Consider the following 21,491-nt stretch of genomic DNA (forward strand, 5'->3'; position numbering starts at 1 on the left):
TGTTTTTTAGCATTTGGATAGGGTTGCCGGGTACTTGTCTGCATTTGCGAGGTGGCACCCGACATTTTTCAGATAGAAGAGAGTCTAAGCTAAACATGATGTATTTTACAGCCTTTAACTCTATCAAATATTATACACTTTGGCCAAAAAACAAGTGATTTTTGGGTTTTTTAGCATTTGGATAGGGTTGCCGATTCCTAATCTGCATTTGTGGGGTGGCACCCGACATTTTTTAGATAGAAGAGAGTCTAAAATAAACATGATGTATTTTACAGCCTTTAACTCTATCAAATATTATACACTTTGGCCAAAAAACAAGTGGTTTTTGCGTTTTTTAGCATTTTAGTAGGGTTGCCGAGTACTTGTCTGCATTTGCGAGGTGGCACCCGACATTTTTCAGATAGAAGAGAGTCTAAGCTAAACATGATGTATTTTACAGCCTTTAACTCTATCAAATATTATACACTTTGGCCAAAAAACAAGTGATTTTTATGTTTTTTAGCATTTGGATAGGGTTGCCGAGTACTTGTCTGCATTTGCGGGGTGGCACCCGACATTTTTTAGATAGAAGAGAGTCTAAGCTAAACATGATGTATTTTACAGCCTTTAACTCTATCAAATATTATACACTTTGGCCAAAAAACAAGTGGTTTTTGCGTTTTTTAGCATTTTAGTAGGGTTGCCGAGTACTTGTCTGCATTTGCGAGGTGGCACCCGACATTTTTCAGATAGAAGAGAGTCTAAGCTAAACATGATGTATTTAACAGCCTTTAACTCTATCAAATATTATACACTTTGGCCAAAAAACAAGTGATTTTTATGTTTTTTAGCATTTGGATAGGGTTGCCGATTCCTAATCTGCATTTGTGGGGTGGCACCCGACATTTTTTAGATAGAAGAGAGTCTAAAATAAACATGATGTATTTTACAGCCTTTAACTCTATCAAATATTATACAGTTTGGCCAAAAAACAAGTGGTTTTTGCGTTTTTTAGCATTTTAGTAGGGTTGCCGAGTACTTGTCTGCATTTGCGAGGTGGCACCCGACATTTTTCAGATAGAAGAGAGGCTAAGCTAAACATGATGTATTTAACAGCCTTTAACTCAATCAAATATTATACACTTTGGCCAAAAAACAAGTGATTTTTATGTTTTTTAGCATTTGGATAGGGTTGCCAAACACTTGTCTGCATTTGCGGGGTGGCACCCGACATTTTATAGATAGAAGAGAGTCTAAAATAAACATGATGTATTTTACAGCCTTTAACTCTATCAAATATTATACACTTTGGCCAAAAAACAAGTGGTTTTTGCGTTTTTTAGCATTTTAGTAGGGTTGCCGAGTACTTGTCTGCATTTGCGAGGTGGCACCCGACATTTTTCAGATAGAAGAGAGTCTAAGCTAAACATGATGTATTTAACAGCCTTTAACTCTATCAAATATTATACACTTTGGCCAAAAAACAAGTGATTTTTATGTTTTTTAGCATTTGGATAGGGTTGCCGAGTACTTGTCTGCATTTGTGGGGTGGCACCCGACATTTTTCAGATAGAAGAGAGTCTAAGCTAAACATGATGTATTTTACAGCCTTTAACTCTATCAAAAATTATACACTTTGGCCAAAAAACAAATGGTTTTTGCGTTTTTTAGCATTTTAGTAGGGTTGCCGAGTACTTGTCTGCATTTGCGACGTGGCACCCGACATTTTTTAGATAGAAGGGAGTATTATCTAAAATATGGCGTATAGTTTAGCTTTCTAGTGCATAAAAAGTTATACTGTTTTGTTCAAAGAAGATTTTTGTCAGTGTTGTTTTCATTTGGATGGGGTTGCCACATTTGTAGGGCTACGTTCTTTATATTATTTTATTATTTTTTTTTACTATTTTGGCTTTCGGTTGGCTTTTCAAATTTTTTTTTATCTGGCCAAACAACAAAGATATGAATGTATTAGTTATGTGACAATTTTTCCTTTCAAATAGGGTTGCCACATGGAAGTTCCCATTTTAGAAGTGGCAACCCTATTTTTTTATTTTCAGTATCAACTTATCTTTCATTTGGCACCAATTTTAACCTCTAACCTTATGAGCTAAGTAACTCGACGGTCGCCTCTCCGACTAAAAGGGTACGAAACTAAAATAATATGGAAAAAATACCTAATAAAAAAGTCGGATTTCTTAAGAAAATAAATTTAATCTCGGTTATTTATGGAATATTCTCAACAATGTTATACCATTTTGAAAAGAAAATTGAACATACCAACTTTTAAGGTAACTTGCCGAAACATCGTAGTGCATTTTTTTTACACTACGGTTAATTGAATTAGAGTCATGTAAAATTTTTTAGTACTTAGTTGGGCAAAAAAGTGAAATTTTCTTTAAAACTGATGCAGCTGAGTAAAATTTTTTGAATGCATTTGGTAGCTGGGTTATTCAAGGTTCCGTAACAAAAGAAAAAAATGAGAAAAATTAAGATTTGTACACGGTTAAAAATTCTTGAGTATTTTTTAATATTTTTTGGGTTACATATAGGTCTACACCAGAAATGTATTAAAAAATTTTTTAGTTAATACAAAATGTATTAAAATTTAATAAAGTTGTGTTAAAAAATAATACAGTTTTTATTAGAATTTAATACCAAATGTATTAAATTTCAAGTATTGCATATTAAAATTTAATCTTTTTATATTAATTTCTAATAACAATTTTATTAAAAGATAATACAATAATATTTCAATTTAATACCAAATGTATTTAAAGTTAATAAAATTTATTCTTTTCCACAATTTATTATTGAAAATAAATATTAATCATAAATAATATAATAATGGTGATATTATTGTCTCTATTTTATCTGTTTCACAAACTGTGGCAAGTAAAATCTTATTGCCGACCAAAATTCATCTGCAATGTTTGTACATATTTTGCTTTGAAAAAACACAAAGCGCCTTCAAATTAGTTCAAATTTACAAATATTAATTATATATTTTTTAGAAAAGGTACCTCAAACAATGGATTTTTTTCATTTTTAAAATGGCTGCTGCTGACCACAGTACACATAAAAAGGTAATATCTTCCAAACTGACATTGGTCGCCAAATTGTCAAACCATGACAATTTGGCGACCAATGCCAGCTATCGTATATCTTATTTCTTTTATTTACCGACGTAAAACGCACAAAAACCGAAAAACCACGCACACCACTTATTTGTTAACAATTTCACCATTTTCCGCGAAGAAACACAAGGAATTTCGTTATTTTTTAATTTATAATTTTTTCAAATGACATTTTATAAATTAAAACAAAAACAGATTTCCTGTTTACTGCGATTGAAATATAAAAATTAAAGGCCGACCTGACAGATTGGTGCCCATTTTTGACAAACAAATTTTGACAACGTTCGGAATATATTTCCTTATTATAGGCGTGTTTTTTCTACTACTCAGTAGCTACTGATTTTATTCGAAAAACAATAAAAACAAATACTTACTTGCGTAATTTTTGTTTTGTTTTGTGAATAAAATGAAAAATGAGTTGCTACTGAGTAATAGAAAAAACACGCCTTATGTGTACTGTGGCTGCTGACGTTTGATTGAAGTTTAATATTCTCGTATTACAATTTAATACTTTTTATATTAGTTTTTAATAAATTTTTATTATATTTTAATACAATTATATTAAAATGTAGTATAATTATATTAAAATGTAATACAATATACTCAAATATAATACAAAAATATTAAACTCTAATACAGCGGTATTAAAATTCAATACAAGATTAGAATTTAACCCACGGAGATTATTTTCTAATAATTTTTGTATTAGAACTAGTAAACTTAATACTTAAATATTGAAATTTAATACAAAAAAGATTAAAAATAATTTTAATATTTTGGAAGTATTAAAATGTAATGTTTTTTGTATTGATAATTGCTTTAATACAAGTGTTGTATTAAAAAATACTCCAGAATTTTTAACCGTGTAGTCAGGGCACATAAAAAACCGTCACAGGGTGACTATTTTTTCGACTAATATTCAAATGCCCATAACTCACAAAATATATGGCTGCGATTTTTTTTATTATTTTTCTGATGACTGTCACCACCTATCCTATCTACCGTTTTCGTTTCGACGTTAGCTTTTGGGACACCCTGTATAAGGTTAATTATTTTGGCCATATGCTGTGGTTTTACAGAGAAAAAATTTCTTGAAGACAATAACGGGAAGAAAAGTCACAGTAATTTGATTTTTTCAGAAGAAGTATATCAGGAAAATATAAATTTTGATCGCACAATGTTTTTTTTTAATTTGTTTCATATTTTTCCGCAATAATAATACGATATTCGATTATAATTTCCTCTTTATTTGAAGTTGGTGTCCTAAAATAAACAAACAAAACGAAGAAAACTTTCAGTTTGACGTTTGAGAAATGTCAAATGTTCCAAGTGTGTGTGCAAATCCGTGCAAATCTCTCTAAAAAGAGGGATTAAAAAAATTCGAATTCTGCTTCGTTTGAGGCGAATTTTTTTTCTATGGAACATGATTTTCAGAAAAAATTCGCTTCAAGATCGCCAAAAATTCGATTTTTTAATTGAAAGGAATTCGACATTAGAAGTGTTCGGGACCGTTGCTGTTTTTTCCTTCTCTTTATTTTAATGTAATTTAAAGTTTGTGCATATAGTTAAAAATTGTAAAATTGAGAAATGAACAACAAACAATGACATTTCATTACTTTGTTGTGTTAAGTATAAACATGTGTGCGTGACTCTCGATTTGATTCTGCCTCAAAATTTGGAATCGATTTTCTTTTCAGAATTAGAACTGTCGTTGAGTGCCAAACGAACAGTTTCAGAATCGTTTGGACAGTCCCGGACGACCAAACGAAAACGCTATTAGGCTATGCACGCACATTGAACTTTATCAAAACCAAATAGTTTAATCACCAGCACCAGCACACATTCACAACATTATTATATAGTCTTCAGGGAAGCTGCCTGTGTAATCATTCAAAACCTTAAATAAGTTTTTTTATACAAAATTTTGTCAATGTTTTTATGCAGTACCTACCGAGCAAAAAAAATGCAAACAAGGAGGTTAAAAGGGTTTTAAACGAGAAATAAGTTATTTAACATCGTAATACTGCCAAAGGACAATGGTAATTTTGGCCCTGAGACCAATAACGATGAAACATATATCATTGAAAAGGTATTTTTGCGTACATCAATTGTTTGTATGGCGACAAACTTCAATTCGCTGTGTGAAAAAAGTTATAGACATAAATGTAGAGGGTAAGAATAGGCAATATTCGGAGAAACGGCCGTAGAGTTACTAAGCTCACGAGGTTAGGGGCTCAAATTGGTGTCAAAAGAAAGATGAGTTGATAGAGAAAACGAATAATACAAAAAGACTTTTTGATGTGTTTTTTTAATTTAAATAGGGTTGCCAATTTGTAGGCCTACATTCCGAATATTATTTTATTAATTTTTTACTATTTAGGCTTTTGTGTGACATTTCAAAAATTTTCTCATTTGATCATACTACAAAGATATGTTATATGTCATCTTTTCTTTTAAAATAGGGTTGCCACCTAGAAGTTCCAATTTTAAAAGTTTTATTTTCATAAAATAGAGTTTTTTGACTTAAAAAATTGTATTGGAGTAAGATATTCCACAAAACGACTCTGTTTAATGAAAATAAAACATTTTCAATATTGTATGCCAAATTTGGTAGTATAACGATGTAAAATAGCCAAGAGCTTATAAACTTTGGCCCACGTAGTTTTTTAATAAATTACAAAAATTGTTAATTTGTGTTTTGTATTTTAAAAATAAATGGCAGGAGTTTAAAACAATTTAAACCTCCTTCATTTGCATTTTTTTGCTCGGTACTGTATGACAACATACTAAAAATTTTATATCATCTGAAAGCTTATTATCTTAGTTTTTAATTTTTACTTTTATTATGTTTGTACGCCATCTACAAAAAGAGCTGGAATTTTTTTTAATGCCATCAATTTTCATCAAAAAAAATCAAAAGACAAACATTTTTTCTTCATTCAAACTGTTGCACAATTTTTATGACAACCTATAATATACATTTTATATCACCAGAAAGCTTATCATTTCACCTTTAATATTATGCTTCAATCTTATCTGTACGATGTCTACAAAAAACGTAATAAATTTTTAAAGACAAACATGTCGAACTGAGCTGCGTTCTTTTTCTAACAATAGTCAACTATGGTTGTTATGTCAAAAAATATTGTTGATGTCTCATTATAAGAAATTGTTGGGTTTTTTACAAATCATTAAGGAACGATTTATTGTTAGATATTGCTAAACTGTCAAACCACCAAAAAAAATTGTTTCGAGAATATTTTTATTTCCATAATTATAACAAAAATCATGTTTTTTTTTAGCCAAAATAAATTCTCTCTCATCATAAAATTACAAAACTCTGTTTTTATTTTCATTTTTTTCCGCTTATTTCCAAAAGAAAAAAATCTTTACGTTGGTTTTGTAAACAAAACATCCACTTTGACACATCAACAATCTCATGAGTGTTCAACTGATATCATGGAGGTGAGTTGGAAATATTTACTATTTGTAACTATTTGACACTTCAAAACGAGTTTAGGAACGATGTTCATCTGTCAAATAGTTACAAATCGTAACTATTTTGTAGTTTAAGAACGACAAAAGTTAACAATAGTTGACTATTGTTACGGCCATATTATTCACTAGTTTAAAAAATACATTTGGATGTAAAATTGTCAAATGTCAAAAATAAATCCAAATCCAAAACAGTTATCCCGATTTTAACTATGAAAATAGTTAAAAAATAGTTAAAAATGACTATTTTTTTCTCTGTGTGATAGTGAATATCATGGATATGGATTTATTTTTGACATTTCAATTTCTTTACATCCAGATGTATTTTTTAAACTAGTGAATAATATGGCCGTTAGAAAAAGAACGCACCTTTGGTGATTGATGTTGGCCCAACCGTTTGGTCTGTAACAAAACACAAAACGTTTTGTTGATCAAACAAATAATTTCTTCATGTGCGCGCGGTCCCATACAAGCCCATGTGTATGGTACCAAACAGTTGAGAGACTAAAAGTTGAATGTGCGCTACTGGCCTTAGTTAACCATTAACCTCACCTGCGTTAACGGTGATATATGAGGAGAAATACCATTTTTGCGCTCTAGCTCTGCTAATTGTAATGATGAGCGTAGTTCATATAAAGTATCACCTCCAAACATTGAGCCAATGAACACTCCGTCTGGTTTTAGACTTCTATTGATTTTTCTGAAACATCCAGGCAGATCATTTACCCAGTGCAAATTAAGATTTGACATCACAAGATCTAAAGAGTTGTCTTCAAACTGAAAAGGAATAACGTGATCAATTTGCGCTCTTAAATTGTGATTATGAATAAGTCTAAAGGTAATCTCACACCGGGAAGGGTAGGGTCGGCCAGTAAAATCGAAATTCGTTTTTTTTTTAAATTTTATACTCCGAAAAATGAGCTCTTTATCTTAAAGGGAAGGTCCTCCGCTTTGCAATTTTCCATTTTTACATCAATCTTCTACTAAAAAAAATATTTTTTTTATTACTCGACTTTTAAGCAAATTTCTTTACATATTCTTGTATGAAATTGAACGCTCTACAAAAAAGACCTTATACACTTCTTTTGTTTATCTAACCCAGCTATAATCAACCTGGGCCGGAGTTGGCCCGGGAGCTTATAAACTTTGGCCCACGTAGTTTTTTAATAAATTACAAAAATTGTTAATTTGTGTTTTGTAATTTAAAAATAAATGGCAGGAGTTTAAGAGAGGAGATAAAACGTAGTAGATTCGGTGAAAATCTATCGTTTTATGATGAATGGGAAATAGAATATTTTGTTGTCCCTAGCAAAAACAATACAGCTACCTGTGTAATGCCTTGAAATATATATAATATTAAATATATAATATTGCACGTTTTTGAGCACAAAATAAATATCTTACAGTGAAATCAATCGAAATTTTCCAGGACAAAATAACATCTCAGTGATGGCGAGTAAAATATATGCTTTGAGAAAATCTTAAGGATTTTCATGAAAAAATACGAAATATGTTACCTAATATTTAAAAAGAAATCCAACACTAAGGTACATAGACTACTTTTAGCAAAAAGTCAAAAAGTGAAAATTTTCAAACTCATTTTGTGAAAGATTTTTAAATGGAAAACTTAAAACAATGATGCAGAATACTAATTTTTTGGTAAAATAAAAAATGGCGCTTGAAAGACTTTTTTTCTTTTGTACATTTTCGACCACTTGGAAAAAGTGGCCGATGTGTGTTTAAAACCTTGTTTGCATCTAGATTTTGTGTTTGTGAATCTTTGTTTTCGAAAATTAAATGTGGCAAAAATAATGTAATCTAATGTAAATGTTTTATATGTTTTTAAACCGGGCTTTAGGTCCAAACATAAAAACATATAATTATCAACAAAAAGGTCATCACCATCAACATATTGTAAATGTTTTATTTTCAACTTAATTTGAGAATACATATTTTTTTAGCCCAGTTTACTGTCGAAAAAAACATGGCAATAAGGAACTAAGACATTCACGGGTTTTTATTGCAGGAATCGTTCAATGGGTTATAAGAGAAGATAAAACCGCGGAGTGCTATTAAATGAGAGGGTGGAAACTTTAAACAGGGGTGCAAAAGCCCCCTTTTTGGTTTTTTCAATAAACCTCGTAAACCAAGCAAAATTTTGATATATTGCACATAAAACTTTTTGTAGAAAATTAAATTTCCTATTGGAATAATATTTTTTAAAAATTGAAAAAAAATGTTCATACCGAAATAGTCGAAACAATCATAAAAAAAATTATCAAAAAAATCGATTTTTTGAGTTTTTTTGGTTTTTTACTGGTACATTTTTTTTGGGTTGAGATAGGCGTAAGCATTGCTCCAAACAAAAAAAGAAGATTAAATTTCCTTCAAAATGCTGTACTGAATAAATTTTTTCATTGAAAATTAACCGAAGTATGGCCATTTTAATCTATCTTTTTTTCGCATTTTTAGTTTTACTCAAGTAAAACAGAAACATTTGAGGGGAAAGTGCGATAACTTTAGCACCAAAAACTGATAATGAGATTTTGTAGAGGGGTTAAATACTATCATTGTTTACTATGGGAGGGGAGCTCTATGTCCCCCCGTTTTGGCGGGAGGGGCAATTTTCTAAAAAAAATACTTAAAATAAAAAAAAATTATTAAAAAACAACGGCAACACTTACAGTTATGATTGATACTTTTTTTCAAAAGCTAGAGCTATAGACTTAATATTAATTTTAAAATGAAGTTATTTTAAACAATTGTTTTTGAAATACCCGATTTCAAAGTCAAAACTTGTGAAAAAAGTTGAAAAAGCACATTGAGTACAATTTTCACAAAGACTGTAGACAATACGAAATTGATCGACAATTAAACTGCCTTAATTGATTTCTTATCAAATCATGAAAATCATAATGTTCCTCTGCCTTCTACTTCTTGAGAAAATTGAAAAATAAACAAAATACTTTCTTTATCGGAATCACTCGTTTATTTCAAAAACAATTGATTAAAATATTTCATTTTAAAATTAATATTAAGTTTATAATTCTAGCTTTTGAAAAAAGTATCAATCATAACTGTAAGTGTTGCCGTTGTTTTTTAATAATTTTTTTTTGCATTTAACTCTTTTACCCAAAACTGATTTTCTGGTAGGAGTATTTTAGAGAGCTGATGGGACAGTCTTTCAAGCCATATTCAAGGATTGTTTTTTGGAGATATCTCAGATGAAGATAAAGAGTGTAGAAATGGCCATCTTCTGCTCCAGTTTCTAAAGTCAGAGCGTAGTTTGGTGTACTTGCTGGTAGCTTCAAAATTCGCTTTAAGAAGTATCGCTGCAGTTTATCTACTTCCTCGAACATTCTAAAACCCCAAACTTGAGCGCCATAAGTTTGTATAGCTCTGCAGGATGCTTGAAAGAGTGACCACTTCGCTCTCAGTTTTATATGTTTCCTTGCTAAAAAAAAAAACACTGCCATGCTCATCTTCGCTGTAACATTCCTCATTTCTACATGTTTAGAGAAAGTCATCCTGGGTGTTAGAAGAATTCCCAAATATTTATAATTTGCCGTTATTGATATTTCTTCTCCCATAAAAGTCCATTTTTCCTGGTTAGATATTCTTCCTCTATTGCAAAAAAAAAAAAAAAACATAATTTCCGATTAAGCTATATTCACTTCAAGGCTCTTTTGTAATTCTGTTTGAAATTCTGTTGCGCTCTTAAGTAGTTCAGTTTTGCTTCTTCATTATTTGTTCTTCGGAAAACGTTTAAAAGCTTAAACGACTTTTTTCTTTGTGAATCACAATCAAAGTTGTACCACTTATTTCTGACTAATTGATAATGTCGGTACAATTGATATGTATGGGGGATCTCTTCTGTTGTAAATATGGATGAGAGGAAAATATTGACAATATTTTTGTTCTCTCTTGCACTAATGCAAAATTGCTCAACTATCTATTTGAAGTTTCGCGCTGTTACATACGATTCAGTACGACACAAACTAAAAATCTGATTTGGCTCAACCGTTTAATTTGTGATAAAACACAAATCGTTTAGTTAATCAAACCGACAACCAAATAGTTTTTGCATGTGCGCGGGGTCCCATACAAGACCGTGACTAAAAGTTGAATGTGCGCGACTAGCCTAATTGAATATTATTTATTTCTAAATTTCGGTTTATTTGATTATTATTTTTACTTAATACTAAATTTAAAAATGTTCCATTATGCTGGTTTTAATTAGTTTTTTTGAAAAGTTTGCTCGATAAATTCTTGGAAATTACAATTAATGTAGCTTGCCTCGCAATTATACAGGTCTTGCAGAACTGTTTCTCCTTTAAGAGCGCCACAAACCAAAACATTTTGCTTATTCCATGCAAACCACTTTACACCAACTTTTATCCTATCATTAACTACGTCAACTGTATGTAGATGACTTTTTAACAAAATATTTTTTCTCAGATGCAACATTGCCTTTTTGTGCATTTGCTTCTCTGAGTTGAGATCTCTCTCCAGGCTTATTGCTGTACCAGTTAATTTTCCCGTGGCCCGCAAAATCTCTTCTACATTTTCTGTCGACTCAAATTTGGCTACAACAGTCAGTTTTCCATCTCTTTCGTAGATTTTTTTAGTTGACTTAACTTTAACTGTTGAAGGTTACTTCATTACATCCTCACATACATTTCGTATAGATTCAGATACAGAGTTCTGGGCCTCAATGCCTTTGAAAACAAGTTTTTATTTGATCTTCAAGCCAGTTGATTGTGTGTCTGTTCTTTTAATTCCTGATTTTGCAAGGAAACGAGAAACGAGATGCTAAACTGCTAGCTTTGGACAAAATCTGTCTTTGTGGCTAAATTTTTAAATTTTGAATCAAGAAGATCCCCATTTGAGTTTGCATCGTATGCATAAGAATATCCAGAGAAAGTTCACCAACCAGCACATCTAATGCCTGTGCAGACGAAAACGCACATTTCCTCTTTGCATTAGGATTAGGATGAATTACTGTATCACTTTTGACGTTTTGGGGAGAATTTTCTTTACAATTCAAATTCAATTCAATTTTTATGGTGTTTTCGTTTGGTAAAAAAATCAATTTATTTTTTGATCTAAATCTGTCAAAAAACTTTTGTTGTGACTACTTAATTGTATGTAGTTGAACACATAAAAATTATTTTTTTGACAGATTTAGATCAACAAAATAAATTGATTTTTTTACCAAACGAAAACACCATTACTTTCTCTGACAGCTGACAACAATTAAAATTTGCAATAAATTTTCCTGCCAATGTACAGAAACACAAAATTGATTTTCAGACGAATTATTGCACAGAACATTTGAATTCGATTATCTGAACTATTTTCTTGAAAGCGCTTTCGATTCGTAATATTTTCACTTTTATTGTCTCACTCAAAACTATCAATTTCCGTTTCCGAATTCCGCCTGATACAAATCAACCACTGCCACAACCAAGGTTGCCTTTTTCTGTCAAAAATATGTACTGAAACAAATAATGTTGGCATGTAGCAACAAGTCAGACCAAGTTTTGAAAATGTGTTCCTAGTTTCAAAAATCGAATTAAAATTTTTTTTTCAATAAATACATAGGTGCAAAATTTTAAACTATTGAGTAAAATGCTAGTCATTTTAGTATCTAAGTTAAAAAGCTTAGTTAAATTTAAAAGCAGCCTGTTTTTAAACTTATTATTGCCTAAAATGGCTTTAGCATTTTACTAAAGCGTTTAAAATTTGATTTTTAAAATGAGTTTTAATATTGATGCAAAAAACATTTTTCTCTGTAGCCCGTGGTATCAACCCAAATTGTCATGGTGGCCCATTTAGAAAAAAAGTTGAGTATGGCTGATCTAACCGTTTAAAATATAGTTGAGGTCCAAGGTTTAAGAAAATCTTTAAAAAATCGTTTTTTATTAATTTTTTCAACAAATTATAAGAATCAAACGGGCAAGACATATTCTCTTAGGAAGCAGATTGCCACAAAAAAGGTCTTATACATTTTTTTTGTTAATCTAACCATTTGAAAGAAATTCCAGGTCAAAGTTTAAAAAAAATATAACATCATTTTTTTACTTTTCAAAATATTCTAATTCACTGAAAAGTCATTTTATATCAAATTAGAAAGATCTATTCTTGTATGGGCTTAATTAATTGTATATATTGTATTATTGCAAAATAACACAATTAATAAAACTCTATTTTTTTACCAAAAAGTCGTTACTTTCTGTTAAGGGCTGATTTTAGTTCATCGATTTAGCACCAGGGTTGTTTTTTCGAAGATACCTCTTTTTTGTTGGAAGTTGGAACACAAACAAGTCTACAAAAATGTAGAATGTGAAAAGTGATAAATGGATAAAAGGATTATTTTTGTTTTCAATATCAATGCGGATGTTAGAGAGACACATGGATGTATGTAGGTTAGTGTGGTCCACGTTATAAGGCGAAAAAAAAACCATATAATTCATTAGTTCCCCACCCATTATTTTGCTACAGACATCAATACCAACATATGCTGAAAGTTTTAGCCTTCAAAACTAAAAGGAAGAGGGCGCTCATCAGCTTTGGAATATTAGACTTTGTTACCCTCACCTTATCCTTAATATCTGATTATATCGTATTAGGACTTGGCTTGAGGTTGCAATTTGGATTAAACATGATAAGCACGCATGTTCCCGACAACCAAGTAAATGATTTTCACGTTTCTTTGGTTTTGAGTCATTAGCTCGTATTTCATTGATTAATTCTGTTTTGATAACTTTAAGCAAAAAATACTTACAGACGAATTTAAATGAACAAAAATTATTATCTGTGAAAATATCACATAACTATTGGTTTTTTATGAAAAACTTTACCACATCATAACTTAATTCACTTGATAAATCAAAACAAGAGTTAATTACTAGGCATGAGGACCCAGCTATACCAGCATCTGAGCAAAAACTTTGAGCCTGTTGAGCGCCCACTTACACTTCACCTAAAAAGCTGAAATTTCACGTGTGTAATACAAAACACATATGCAACCAATTTTTGAGTGGGGAACAACGGAAATGTAAAAACCAAAAAATTGGACCACCATAATGTAGGTACATAGATCTTTATATTGATATGGTGTTTGTGGCGGAAACTTGTTTGGAATATTGTAGTGTGTATCTATTTATTTTTAAATAAAAAAGAAAACTTGTTTTCATGTTGTTGTTGTGGATCCTTAGAAGTCGTATGAGTCTAGGTCAGTGTTTTTCAATAAAGTGTGGGGCGCGACTCCCTTGGGGGTCGCGAGGAAATCCTAGGGGGGTCGCCAATCGCGGGCCCAAATATTGATACAAAAAAATAAATAATTAAAAAAAAAAAAAAATTCGATAAAAAAAAAAAAAAAAAAAACAAATTAAAAAAAAATAAAAAATTTCTCAGTGCGACTCAGTGCTTTGCCAGCTCAGGATACTCTACTTTTTTCTTAATCAAGAAGCTGTCAACTGTTTTTAAATTGAATTCCATTTTTAACTAGCCATCTGCAACTAAATCTATAAGATTTTCTTTCAGTTTTTCAGGTAGATGAGCAAGTTCAACCGAATTATTCAAAAAAGGATTTAAAGTCCATTTTTGTTCATTTTCGCTTCCAGAACCAACTTCTGGAAATTAACTCAAAAGCTTCTTCTCCAACTTTGATAAACTCTGTACCATGAGAGGAATATGGGAGCTAACAAATATCGATTCTTCCGATGAATTTTCTTCAAGAATCTTTTGAACGCAGGGAAAACGATCAAATGTGCTTGCTTGTAGCGACACTGACCATAACCGAAGTGTTCCAAGAAATCCTCTGATTTTGTCCTTTGGTCAAAATGTTTTCCTCTCTTTCAAGGAGGCTCTAATTCAGAATATTTAAGTGGTCAAAAAGATCAGTGAGGTATGATAATTTTAAAAGCCACGGGGGTCCCAAAAATGGTTCGAATTTTCAGATTTTGAATCTCGTAAAAAAATCAATAATTCAGCTCATAATTCCAAAATTCGTGTCAATAGTTTTCCCTTTAACAGCCATCTGACCTCTGTGTGGTAAAGAAGATTTTTGTGGAGTGAACCCATTTCATCGCATACAATCCTAAAGAGTCAACTTTGCAACGCCTTGCCTTTTATAGAGTTCACTACTCTGATCACATCATTTAGTTCTGGAGGCAGTACCTCGGATGCTAGAACTTGTCGATGAAGAAAGCAGTGTGTCCATGAAACGTTTGGCATTATTAGTTTCAATTTTGCAATTAGTCCACTTTTTTTGCTGTTTGTAGCACCATCGCTAAAACACAGCAAAACATTTTGTCCAATCCAATTCGTAGTCGTGACAGCTTTCTAAAAACATGTCGTACAAACACTGGCCAGTAGTGTTAGCAGGAAGAGCTTTACGAAATAAAATGTCTTCTTCAATGTTTTCGTCTGCTTCGAAACTGACAAATACCACAAAATGGTCACAGTCTGTAACATCTGTAGACTCATCTAGTTGCAATGCGAAATGTGGACTTTTCTTTATTTTTGCAACTAAACTAATTATTCACGAATGTCAATGGGCATGTCACTTATTCTTCTCTCGATTGTGTTGTCAGAAAGTGCAATGGTTCTTAGCTTATCTGCCAACTGTTGTCCGAGAATGGTTTCAACTATATCCAGGGCGGCAGGCAAAATGAGATTCTCAGTAATTATATGGGGTTTCCCCGCTTTGGCGACTCGGTATGCTACTTGATAGCTTGCCAATAAGGCTTTCTCATTGGCACTTAATAACTCTACCAAACACATTATTATAACACAAACGATTAGTGAATCACAAACATATTTCATATAACGTTATCGCGTTTACACAAAAAGTAAGAGTAAAGAAGAGTAATTTTCTTAACTGAACCACTGTGCTCTGTTGCTGGTTAAGGGATCTCAATCTTCTTTCGAAGAAATGTAAAGGCTTATCTGCTTCTTTAGAATGTTTGGTAGACAGATGTCGCATAAGCTTTGATGGTTTCATGTTATCGTAGTCTATTATAATAATATATAAATAATGACAATTGTAATGCTACTTCTCAAAGAGTTATTATTTTTCTTATTCGACTACGCTTATTATAACGTCCTGAAACCATACAATCAAACAAAGGATACCATATCATACACATACAATGAATGAAAAACCCTAAAATAAAAAATGTATTGGTATGATGCAGGTTGACAGTCATACCTACCAAATACGGACTACGTGACAAATGACACAAATGATTCCAAACGAACTATGAATGAAAAAAAAAATAGAGAAGCGAAGGATCAGGTAGTATGATCTACCTGCCAAACTAGCGGACGGGACCATACAAAATTGCAAACATTCATACAGATCAAACTGTCTAATGAAGACGGTCGGTTTGAACAGTACCTACAAACATGTGCTCATGCAACGAGTTCTGAGAAAAAACTTATGCAAGTGAAAGACACCTGCACCACATGTACACAACCACATGCAAAATTTTTTGAGTTTTCCAAGACCTCCAAACATTTCTTTGAGTTTAGAAAAAAAAAATATTGATCTTAATTTTTCTTAAATAAAAACTGTACTTTTTTTAGTATTGTCATATACTTCACCATGTTGTGGTCATGCCAAAAATGTTGAATTTAAAAAATGAAATAACTGCACGACCTGCTACACTTTTTTTTTATTTCAAAACTGGAAATTTTTTTTTCCGAGATTCTGTAGGGGGGTCCCCAAAATATTTTCCTTCGCGAACTCAAAAAGTTTGAAAAACACTGGTCTAGGTGACCTAGTAGTCGCCTCTTAATCGGATGGTCGAGGTTAGCCTCCCGAAATTGGAATTGTTTTTTTTTTTTCTGTAAGTCAATAAATAAACGATAGCTAAATAGGACTCGTTTTAGGGGGAATTTAATCGTTTTTGAATGGATAGGCGAACATTTCAAGATCTGTGAGAGTTATAATATAATTTATGGATGTGGCAACACTGGTGTGAAAGTGTCAAAACTTATATTTTTTCTCGCTATTAATTCAAAACCCAGCAGAGTCTTACATTATGCTGCATACCAAGAACCCTAAGCTCTTCGCGACAGCAAGAAACAAGCTTTGAATTGATTAAGGTGGCAAATCGCTTTTATTGCCGCTTGGACATGGATATTTGTTTAGCAGCATTTTTCACTGCCAATATCTCGGCTTGGAAGATACTGCTGTAATCGGGGAGCCTGATAGAATTGCCAGTTCTTTCAGGCTGGTTTTCTGAGTAGAAACCTGCACCAACCCAAGTGTTCATTTTCGAGCCATCAGTAAAGATGGCGATAGTCAACTCATTTGAGAAAGGTACACTGTTTTCCCAATCTTGTCTGTTAGGGAAACTGGCATTAAAAGACGTGTTGAAGTCTAAGTAAGGGCTCATGTAATCTGTACTTACGTTTTTGCCAACGTAGTTAGAAAGGATCGTAGTATGGCCGTTTTGACTAGTACCCCAAATATTGGTTTGACAAATAGATCTAAGGGAGTGAGAATAAGGATTGCTTCCAAACCTGCGGTTGGAGTGGACCTCATCACCCCAGTAGTGGTAATGCATGCTGTTCTTTGTACTTTTGTTAGGGTCTTTAAGTTCGTGTATTTCTCCAGAGCTTGCCACCAGACTAAGCTGCCATAAGTCAGAATCTCCTGGTCCAGTTACTGACCTTGGATAATGCGCTTTCTAATTGTTCGCTTACAGTGGTTAGGTATTTACCTGTCGCTAGAAGAGCCAAATCGTCTGCGTAGGCTATAACCTTGACACCGCTGTTATTCAGTTTGATGAGAATCTCATTCATCACCAAAATCCAAAGAAGAGGTGAGAGAATACCATCTTGTGGGGTTCCACTAGATGCGTAAATTTTAATATGTGACCCACCTAATTCACTACTGATTTGTCTGTTTTCAACATGCACACGATCCATTTTAAGGTCAGTGAGTGCTTTTTCAATTGCACTATTATGAACATAATTGAATGCTCCTTCTATGTCTAGAAATGCTGCGAGGGTATTTTCTTTAACCACAAGTGACTTTTCTATTGTTCTGACTGCACAGTGTAAAGCTGTCTCTACACTTCTACCTTTTGTGTATGCATGCTGAAAGGGTGATATAGCCTCCGGTCTTAAGTAACTACGGATATTTATATCGAATAACCTTTCAAGTGTTTTGAGTGTAAAAGAAGTTAGACTGATAGGTCTGAAATTTTTGGGTTCTGTGTAACTGGATTTACCAGCTTTTGGTATAAAGACAACTTTGACTTCACGCCATGTTTTAGGGACATATCCTAATTGTAGGCTATTTGGGAATATTGTGATCAGGTATGGAATAATGAGTTCACTACTTTTTTGCATCAACAAGGGGAAATAGGCCTGGAGATTTATAAGGAGAGAAGGAGTTGATGGCCCAGATCAACTTTTCTTTCTTAATAATTTCTCTAGAAATTTCACATATTGAGTGCAAAGAGTTTGTAGAATCATTTTCCAATTCAGAGTTACAACCTGGGAAGTGGGCTTGCATCAGGAGTTTTAGACTGTCTTGACAGGATTCTGTCCATCGATTCAGGCCCTTTTAGAGACCCTATAGAAGTATTCGTTTTGGAGAGTATTTTCCTTAGTCTCGCCGAATGGTTTGTACATTCGATAGTACTACAGAAGTTTCTCCAAGAGCCTCGTTTGGCTCGTTGAGTTTCTGTCTTGAACTCTTGAGCAAGGTTGAAAAGTTTTCTTGTTTCATTTCTTATGTTGGTGAGCTCAACAGTCCACCAGGGTGGTTTGTTTTTTTTTTCTTCGCCACGGTAATGAGATGACAGCTTTTGCCCAATGCACCGCGTAGAATTCCTGTGAATTCCTCTGTCAATTTATCTAGACCATTTGGGTTTAGGTTGTTGTCAATGTTCAATTGACTTATGTTCTTAACTATTTCCCTATTGAAGACAAGTCAATCGGTACGCCTATTATTCCTAAAGCGCTTACTGTGCCGGGCAGCATAAGGGACATAGAATTCTATTAGGCGATGGTCGGAAAAAGAGATTTCATCTAAAACCTTCCATTGTTCTAATTGGCAAGTACCTATCTGAATTACTCGTCAAGGTAATATCAAGAACCTCTTCCCGTATTTTTGTAACAAAGGTAGGTGTGTTGCCTCTGTTAGCTACCAGCAAGATGTTCTCGATAATATAATCAAAAAGGGACTCGCCCCTGGTATTCGTGTCAGTGCTTCCCCATTGCACATGGTGTGAGTTAGAATCACAACCTAAAATAATATCAAATTTATTCTTACTTGCAAAAGATACCAAAGTTTTAGTGATATCTGCTGGTGGTCCTTCTGTACTGTCATACGGCATGTAAGTGGACGAGAGAATGAGCATTGGAAGCCCATCGCGCTCCAATTTTACCATAGTCTGGTCAATGTTGCTGTAATTAGTTAGAAGAAAAAGATAAAACTGTTTCTTAGCTACTATGCATGTTCTAGGGTTAGTACTATTCAAGATTTGACTTGTACAGCAGTAGTTCTTTAGAATGTAGACCCTTGATATTCCCTCTTACAACCCAGGGTTTCTGTATCAGGGCTATGTCGTATTGTCTATTCTCCATGAGGTAGACAAGGTTAGCAGTTGCGGCTTAACCATGAACAAGTTAAAGTCCTACTATATGCCGACGATTTAGTTCTGTTGGCTGAAAACCCTTTCAGCCTCCAGTTGCAAATCAATAGACTTAAAAGCTTCTGCGAGATGTGGGGCCTTCAGGTTAACACTACAAAAACGAAGGTAAAGGTTTTTGAAGCACGCCAAAGAAGGAGGTGGCCTGAAGAACAATGGTCTCTCAACAATATACCAATTGACATCGTACAGGAATTTAAGTATCTTGGAGTCTTACTCACAAGTAATTTGAAGTTTTTGAAACATTTTAAGGAAAAAAGCACTGAGGCTAAACTAGCTTTAAACTTGATGTGGCCCAAGTTTTTTGCAAACCAACAAGTTGATATTAAGTCTAAATACCGTGTGTTTCATGCTACAGTCAACACCTGTATGTGCTACGGTGCTCAAGTTTTTGGTTACTTGCCTCTCGAAGAATTCGAAGCAGTTCAAAGGCATTTTTTCAAACGACTGTTTAGATTGCCTTCGTCAACTCCGAGTTATGCAATCTATGTAGAGTCTGGTATAACGCCAATTTATACTCAAAATCTTAAAACCAACGCTTATTACATAGTAAGAGTTATAAAAAGAGAAGAGAGAAGTCTGCACAAAACGATCATGTTGCGTCTATTACTTACAAATACAACACCTTTTAAGGAATGGAAACAGCTTGCCCTATCTCACGATGTGAACTTTTTACCGACGGAGTTAAATCATCAACTACATCCAGAAACGTATACAGAACTCTCAACCACTTGCAATCGGAAAACAACTATTTTACCAACGAACTATCGGCTGAAGCTATAAGCTACGGGTTGAAATGCTTAGCCTCAACTGTATGCCTCATCGCCCTGATCTCTCACAAATTTGTGGTTTGTGTAACAGAAGAGAAGCTGAAGACACTCTCCAGTTTATTGCGGTTTGTCCAATACTTCAAGAGATAAGAAGATTACATTTAGATGAGAGCTTTATTTCCCCAATTCGTTTGCGCGAAATACTTAATGGTGCTCAAGGGTGGTCTAACCTATACAAATATTGTAAGCATACGCTGACTTTTCGGAATAGTTACTTATGAGAAATTCTAAAGTTATCCCAGCTATTGCAGTTTAAATTATTTTATTTTTATTTTGTGTTTCAAATCACTGCAAAATTGATAGAGTCAAATCCTGTAAAACTTATACCATTATTGTGTTGTTATTATTATGAACTCGTATATAATTTATTTTTGTGTTTCAAATCACTTGAAAATTGATAACATGTTTAAAGTTCTTATAAATTTTGAAAAAAATGTATTTTGTGTTTCAAATCACTTCAAAATTGTTACTTATATTTTCAACTAACTGTTAAATTTTTCCTTATTTAATAAGTTTTTATTATTTTATTGAATTTTGTTCATTAGCCAATTTTTATAAATTATTTCAATATTTTCAATACCTATATTTTTTTTCTTTCTTTATTATGAAATGTCATTGTTGAGAGAAAGCAAGCGTTTTTGTTTCCCTGTTAAATAAGTCCGATTCAAGATACTGTCTTGATGGATTGTCCTAATAAATTTGGATCAATTGAAGACACGGTCTTTACTAGTTCACAGCTTTATTAAGAAGAGATTATAAAAAAGTTAGGTTTTGACAACCGGAAAGGTTTTCTCTGACAATTCATAAGTAACCTTGTAAGCAAATTAACAAAAAAAAAAACATAGAATTATTTACAGGGTGTTTAAGTGCAATTAATTAAGTGAATTATTCAATTTTATAGCAAATGTTAAATGTTAAAAGTTAAGTTAAGATAATTAATAACAATTTAAATGAATATTTGATGGAAATGTATTTAAGACTCAACATCCTCCCGCCCTTGAAGGGACATAGGTTCTTCAATAGGAAGTCGTCGAATTCTCGTAACAGCTCGTTGAACTTCGCCAGTAGATGTTTTAAGAGTCACGACTCTCACGACATTGTCCTTTCCAGGATGAATTTGGACGACTCTGCCCAGTCTCCATTTCAGTGGTGGAAGGTTTTCATCTACGATTGTAACCAGATCATTGATAGCAATTGGATACCCAGATTTAGCCCACTTGGCGCGAATTTGTAGATTCTGCAGGTATTCTCGGGACCATCTAGACCAAAACTGTTGGAAATACCACTGTAATTGCTGGTAACGTGTTAAGGTATTGACGTTAGAGTGGTGTAACTGTGGCTCGACTGCTGCAGTGAGAGGTGTACCAACCAAGAAG

At 32.9% G+C, this 21,491-nt stretch overlaps 1 protein-coding gene across 3 annotated transcripts in view; it reads right to left on the minus strand.

Annotated features, from left to right (window-relative positions):
• The window catches only part of LOC129907787 (arginine-hydroxylase NDUFAF5, mitochondrial), a 139,453-nt gene that overhangs the window by 15,800 nt on the left and 102,162 nt on the right, over window positions 1-21,491 (minus strand). For 2 of the 3 annotated variants that reach the window (XM_055984162.1, XM_055984163.1), the window contains exon 3: window positions 7,161-7,385. The exons of the other annotated variant lie outside the window; for it this stretch is intronic. In XM_055984162.1, the coding sequence (XP_055840137.1) occupies window positions 7,161-7,385 (225 nt within the window). The remainder of the gene's footprint in view (window positions 1-7,160; window positions 7,386-21,491) is intronic. 3 annotated transcript variants of the gene reach the window in all.

The sequence above is a fragment of the Episyrphus balteatus genome, chromosome 1 (assembly GCF_945859705.1).
Source record: "Episyrphus balteatus chromosome 1, idEpiBalt1.1, whole genome shotgun sequence".
Classification (NCBI taxonomy): Eukaryota; Metazoa; Arthropoda; class Insecta; order Diptera; family Syrphidae; genus Episyrphus; species Episyrphus balteatus.